The sequence below is a fragment of the Bufo gargarizans genome, chromosome 5 (genome assembly GCF_014858855.1).
Source record: "Bufo gargarizans isolate SCDJY-AF-19 chromosome 5, ASM1485885v1, whole genome shotgun sequence".
Classification (NCBI taxonomy): Eukaryota; Metazoa; Chordata; class Amphibia; order Anura; family Bufonidae; genus Bufo; species Bufo gargarizans.
The window spans coordinates 115,656,398-115,663,789 of record NC_058084.1 but is presented as its reverse complement, the minus strand read 5'-3'; the positions used below and the strand labels follow the sequence as shown (position 1 = coordinate 115,663,789).

At 45.1% G+C, this 7,392-nt stretch overlaps 1 protein-coding gene across 1 annotated transcript in view; it reads right to left on the bottom strand.

The window, feature by feature from the left end:
- Positions 1–7,392, bottom strand: part of LOC122939331 (chromodomain-helicase-DNA-binding protein 7-like) — a 40,347-nt gene that overhangs the window by 7,073 nt on the left and 25,882 nt on the right. The window contains exon 2 of the mRNA XM_044295400.1: positions 2,330–4,143. Coding sequence (XP_044151335.1) covers positions 2,330–3,973 — 1,644 coding nt within the window. The 5' untranslated portion in view covers positions 3,974–4,143. The remainder of the gene's footprint in view (positions 1–2,329; positions 4,144–7,392) is intronic.

Genomic DNA, 7,392 nt, shown 5'->3' with positions numbered 1-7,392 from the left:
TTGTACTGGTGTGAGATACCAGTCGCCCCCAAAAACGGATAGAAGCGGGGTGTTATATACCAACAATATACTTTCTATATAGTGCATTTGGGTACAGCAGCATTTGTCTGCTGTTTTGCTGCGTTCCCTCTGCTACACACAGTGACAAACAGTATTGAAAAAAATAATTATAACTGGTGTGCGCATACGCAAAAATTATATTGCCGATATTTCGCATTGAAAAAAAATAATGAATGGAGATCGCAAATTCGATTAATACATCTGGTATGTCACTGTCCATGTTGTGGGACTATTTGTGCACTTCTAGTAATTATTTATTGGCTGCAAATATGAGCGGAAGGTTTTTTAGGTTCGCCTGCCATTAAAATGAATGGGACCCGCCGCGAACTTACGGTTCGCGAACATTTGATCGCGTTCGCGAACCGTCCTGGCAGATGTTTGTCCATCACTACACACTACTACCTTTGTTCATGAGAAAAGGACAGCTGTAGCCGCTACATGAAAAAAGAATTTCTCATAAAAAAAAATAAAAAAATAAGTTTTCCTTCAGTCACATAAAAATGTCTGGAATTTCCTGGGGCCTTATCCCAAGATAATATGAATGGGAAACGCAGCTAAAAATAAAGCAGACACTGGTTAGTCGAAACTCGATAACAGGGAGCTATTTACTAACCGGGTGCAAGAGCCCATGCCACCCGTCTGATTTTATTATCAAACTTGACCAAAAATGCGTATTCATGTTTAGGGACCTCTAGCCTCAGTGAAGTTCACACGTGGACCTCTAGCCTTAGTGATGTCCCACCTTCTGTATGGACATGTGGGGAGAATGACCACTGTGGAAGAAGCACTTGGAAAACACTATAATCCACACTTCGAGCAATGAGGTTTTTAGGATTTTATGGTCTAATGAGGCTTCTATGTTTTTACTGTCTGTGTCCAATTCTGAGACATGATCTCTAATAGGAACTTGATGTCTACAGTGACTTGTACGACCAAAGTCGCAGACTAGACTCCACACACACAAACCAACCCCAGCTATATGAACGGCCGGTGTAATTACTTCAACCGTGTCCACGGAGGAATGAAACGCTAAAAGTGACTACCATATGAAGAGTCTTCTCCGAATTAAGCACTTTACAGATTATACATATCCTTGAATCTTCTCCTACTAGGTTGTGAAAGGGGTTGCACAGAGTTAGAAAAACATGGCTGCTTAAACAGCGCCACAGCAGTACACAGGTTGGATGTGGTATTGCAGCTCAACATCATTCGCTTTGATGGGATGGAGCGGGTGCCAAATTTCAAAATGGTGCATTTAGGCAACAGTTGCCACTTAGCGTCTTCATCCATCTACAGGAGCCGTACCAAGACAACTGGACAGTTGTGCAGCTCAGGGCTAAAGGAAACTTGGTGACAACTACTATCAGACCATGCATGCAGCCATTAGGGTTGTCACACATGACGACTTAGGGGATTCAGTCTTAAATTTATAGGATTCTACGGTTTAAACAGACAAGACAGAGGTATGAAACGGGAAACAAACCAAACAAAGCTATTGGTGACATTTTCTTTTAGAAAGTTGCATAAATCTGCCTATCAAACCGGTCTACAAATTAGATTTCATTACTTCGCTTCCCATTAATCTGACACCAAGTGATATTATACATTTAAAAAAATAAATTAATGTTTTAAGGGGTTGTGAGCTTTCAAGAGGAAACCGGACAGCTGAGGGAATCAACCTGTAATAACGAATACATGATCATTTACCTGACAGATCCTGCGCGGCCGTTCCTGTTCTTCTGTTTTCCCAGGTGCAGCGGTAACATCAAATCAACACCACATGACCACTGCAGCCAATCACTGATCTCAGGGCTGCACTGAAGAGGCCAGTGACTGGCTGCAGCGGTCAAGTGTTACGACGAGATGTCACCGTTGCAGCCAGGAAAACAGAGCCCTGCTGGGGGAACTGGCGAAGAATCTGTCAGGTCAGATAAAGGGGACAACCCCTTTAAAGAGACAAAACGAGTATCTATCACCAGAAGAGGTGTCCCAACATATTCATCTACAACGCTGCCAAATTCTCGTGCATCAAAGACACTGAACAAAAAGCTGCAGCTGTTTCATGACCAAAACAATACAGATACAGCTTCCTGTTGTTGCATGCGGCTCGGTCTCCTCTTAAAAATCAGAGTAATGTGCACAGAGCAGGAAGTTCACAAGCTGGGTTTTGTGAAAGCCACATATACCGTCAAGAACAAGGAAAAGAAAAAAGCAAAGGCAAACATTCACAGTACATCGTGTACTCAGTGCACCATGTTAGCACACTTACCTGATGGACAGGCACTTTCTGGGGGGTACTCTGAGGTGACTGGTGAAGCGAAGTCCATGGTTGGTGATGAGAATGTGACGGCGGTGAAGACTGATGGTGCATAGCTGGATGAGGCTGACAGTTTGCCATTTGCTGCTGAAAAGATTGATGACCGGGAAGCTGCGGTCCAGACATCATCCGTTCTTGTATTGCCTGTGGATCTGCATGGCTAACTCCAGGACAGCCATTTGGTCTCATATGCCCACCCATCTCCCTTGGTGTTGAGGACATGCCTATGAATGTCTGACCTTGCGGCATGTTTCTGGGACCCATGTTCCTTTGTCCCATTCCCATGCCGCCAGGAGGCTGGTGACCTGGCGGATGAGGCATATTTGGGTAACTTCCAACATCCATAGGAATCCCCGCGCTGCCAGGCCTAACTTGCGGCGGAGGGGTGCCGGCTGGATTGCTCATTGCTTTCAAGGGTGACATGGGAGGTGGAGAAGCATAGGTTCCCTGAGGCTGTGAAGGATGCATAGTTTGTGTGTTCATTTGGTTAAGTGAGCCGCTAGGATGAATTGGTTGCTGGTGCATCAGTCCTTGACTATTGTTTGAAGGAAACCCCACAGCATTTGGGTATCTAGGTACAGACGGAGTCATTGGAGTGTTGTTTGTAAGGCCTAAATTCTGATTCATCCCTGTATTATTAACTAATCCCTGATTAAGGTTACTATAAGGATATCGGGAATACTGCCCTGAGTTGTTTAGCGTAGGTGAAGGTACAGTCTGGTTTCGAGAATTAAAATTAAGGGACTGTGGCCTAACTGCACCCTGCTGAGGAGTATTAGGAGAAAATCTAGGACTGTGAGCAACAGATTCTCCATGGAGAGTACTGGGGGGATGGTGATGAAATTGCTGGACCGAATGACGTAGTGAAGGCCCCATGTTAGGATTTTGTTGGGGTACATGAGACATATGACCAGGTCCTGCAGTCCCAATGAAGGGATTTCCTTGATTAAGACCATCTTGTCCTTGTGAAAACTGATTCATCCTCTGTGACTGTAGTGAACCATGCTGTTGCATTGTGAAATCTCCTCGAACCATGTAGTTACCCATTTGCTGAACATGTTGAGGGTGAGGAGGACCCTGAGGTCCGGAAGATGTGGGTGGTTGCTGCTGTGACTGCGGCTGCTGGTAAGATGGCCTTATCTGATCAGGGACCTGCACTGCCCTAGGTCCCCACATAGAACCACTGTCTACAAATGACGGCCCATGCCTTTCATTCTGCATACCAGGATACACTCCCATTTGGCCACCACCATGGGGGACCTGAGAAACAGATGTGCTGTGATACTGTGAATGTGGAGAGGCAATCCCATTCCCAGGAGTGTTCGTCATCATTCTGTTAGGCTGATCCATCATGTGCATTTTCTGTGGCTCATACTGGTTATAGTGATCAAAGTGGGACAGCTTGGCTTGGTTTGTACCGCTGGGATTGTGGTGGAGTGGCGACTGCAAAGAACCAAAACCCTGATCCATTGGCATCTGCTGAGCCATGGAGTTGACAGCATTTTCAGTAAATCCACATTCACCGAGGCCCTCCAAACCTTCACTGAACATACTACCATCATCCCCAAATAAACTCATTATGCCGGGATCCGCCATTTTGCTTCTGCACACTGCTCTTTGGAGCCACGGGCGCGAGATTGTGCTTCACCTCTCGACAGAGGTGTTTGTCCTCAGAGCCGTTAATCCTTAGTTAATCTCTTTCATGTCATTCCATATTGTCTTAATTCTTTCGGACCATGCAGTGTCAGGCAGACTGGTGTCTGTTCCTATGAAGAGATTAAAAGAAAAAAAATCTGTTAAAATCAACAATAATAATACGTTATAAACCAAACTAAAGCGTTAAAAACAGAACATCCATCTATGAATGGAGATTTCAAATGAACAAAAAGAAAAAAAAAAAAAAAAAAAGTTCTAAAACTTAGACACCGACGCCGCAGAGCATTCATTTGTGGGGTGGAACAGAACAAAAGAACAAAATGCAGCCGTAGCATCAGCTGCCACAGCAGGCGGACAGATGTATGGATACAGCCAAGCATCCCATCTGCTAAACTAAAGCCCTGAAAATGCTCTAGTTACCAACAGCGTGTCCTTAACCTTATTCCCCGAGGAGTGTAATCAGATGAGCAAGCAGCAGCATCAAGGGCTGTGATAAGCTAAAGTTAGCAGAATCCGCTAGTCCATTTAACAAACACCAGAAGGTAGAAAGTGACCCTTTAAAGCAGCCGAAAATCTATTTCAAACAAGATGGGTGGAAGGATTTTCCCTCTCCATCCCCCGCTCTTGTGCCGTACACAGTAGAATATTGTCCTGCGTCTTCTAGAAACGGCGCGATGTGTGCGGACTGCACGGAGACCGCAAAATCCACGGCTTCTAGCACCTCTACTCAAGGTCAAATTGCCTGAATGATGGGATTCATGGTGTGGTTACACCAATGTGATCCTACAAGATGGAATTAAGGGATGGCTTATTAAGCTACCGGGGAAAATCATGCGGTAAAACACGGCCGACTGCCAAAAAGACATTTCGGGGGTGATTTTTGGGAGTATTTTGCAGTTGGTTTCAATTTATTGTATGGAAGACGACAGGAACGCTCACCCCGGGTTCGTTACATAATGTGCCGAGGAAACAAACGGTTACGAGTCCCATCCTGGTGAGTGCCACGCTCACTTAACACTTTCAGGGAATTTACTGGGCTTCCACATGAATGTTTACAGACGTTGGGCCGCACTCCCTGGAATACACCATCCTGCCAGATATAGGAGAGGTAACACGGCGTGGAGGGTCGCCCAGAACCGGGCTATAGTATTACTATGTGGAGCAGTTTGATTTGCAAAGTGAAGGATAAATTCGGCAACCGAAGTGAACAAAAAGTGCATTGAAGAATCCGAGCCACGCTAGGTATTTGTCACTATGATTCTAACGCATAATCTTATTTTTCTTTCCAAGTATTAATGGTCGTGGGCTGGTGCTTCTGCGGTACGCAATGGGAACAAGTAGCTGGATTCATAACTCCTCTGAAACTTTCCCCGGGAATAGGCTACGTCACAGGCGGCTGCCTGAGCGTTATGGGCGATTAACCCCTCCGCTGCCCAAATTACCAGCGCTGAACCATGCCCGAGGAGGGAGCAGTCACCAAGAGGATCCTTTCAAGGAATGTTATAATTTGGATATTGTAATAACAAAAAAGGTCTATGTGAAGGACGATAAGCACAGGAAATAGAGGCAAACAGCAATTAGGCAAAACTGCTACAAACCTCCTGCAAATAATCTGCCTGCATAGAAAGCAAAATGCAAGAACGCTACTATAATATACCAGTGCAAACCACTTCTCACACATATGTCCAACCCTCCCATCTGTGACTGAACTACAACCCCCAGCAAAACCTCGGCATCTGTGTTCAATGACCATCTGCCGACTCTGGACCCACACTGGATGCAGCCTTTCTGGGGCTTCAATTCTTAATATACCATTGAAGATGTGAAGTTTCATATACAAAACAGCACATCAATAAGCCACATTTTTAAAAAAAAAATGCCATTTCTTAACAATTATGACAATCTCTTTCTACCAAAGCTAGAACCAGCCCTGTACCTCACATGGATCCAGAGATCAACCCGTTCATTGCTACAATTGTTCTGCTAGATTTATTTCAGGGGCTGTGTCCCTTCTGCTGCAGCTCCCTCCCGATCACAGCTGGCGGGGAAGGTTTGGTCGTGTTCTATCCCAGCGGGCGTGTTATGGCTCCGGGAAGGCAGGGAGTATAGAATGAAAAAATAAAAAGGGAAAGGGAAAATCCCAGGATCTTAAAGAGGTTAAATAAAGCGTGTGTGACCACCTCAAAGAGGTGGGCAGAGAAATAAGGAAAAGAATAAACAGCAGGGGCGCTATACAGACAGATTTTATTGAATAGCTCACCGGCTATACTAAATTTTGAATATTTTTCGAGACCTAACACCTATTAATAATTTCTCCAATCGTGTGCCACAAACTGAAATCTATGCCAGCTATGGGATGGGCTGGGCTGGGGTAGATTTCATTCTCAAACCACTTGCTAAGGCTACTTTCACACTGGCATTTTGGCTTTCCGTCTGCGAGATGCGTTCAGGGCTCTTACTAGTGGTCCAAAACGGATCAGTTTGCATTCTAATGCATTCTGAATGGATAAGGATCCGCTCAGCAGGCATCAGCTCAGTCTTCATTCCGCTTTGGAGGCGGACACCAAAACGCTGCTTGCAGCATTAGGCGTCCGTCTGACAAAACTGAGCCAAACGGATCCGTCCTGGCACACAATGTAAGTTAATGGGGACGGATCCGTTTTCACTGACACAATCTGGAACAATAGAAAACTGATCTGTCCTCCATTGACTTTCAATGGTGTTCGTCTTGGTTACGTTAAAGATAATACAAACGGATCCGTTCTGAACAGATGCAGACGGTTGTATTATCTGAACGGATCCGTACCAAACGAGAGCGTGAAAGTAGCCTAAGAAAGTGCTGTCAGCAGCACAAAAATCACATGAACCTTTTGTGGAAACTAGCTTGTGCAAAAATCTGCTCTTTTGCTCGCCAGAATAGCTGTCCAGGAGGCATCAAGATGGCAGACGAATTTGTGGCCCTCCTGGTCAAAAATCAAGACGAACACTACAGCTTGGGATGGCTGATTACAGGGAACAGAATCCATTCAATTACACAGCAATACAAGTCAACTGCCTGACCAAGTAGATTACATTCAAATGAATCTTCGTGCAGAAAATCCGCAGCGTAATACAGTAGCAGCTGAGTAGATGTCCAAAAATCTCCCATCCGTGTTACGGAAATTTTCAGCGGTGCAAATTTAACAATCCACAGCTTGTCAACTGTTTGTGTGGATTTTCAGTGCAGATTTCACCCTCTGCAAAGAAGAGCGCAAGACCTAGCGCAAATCCGCATAAAAATCTGCAGCAAGATCCGGAAGTAACATGCAGATTTTGGTTAGGAAACACATCGAAATCCAGGCGGAGAATCAGCCATGTGT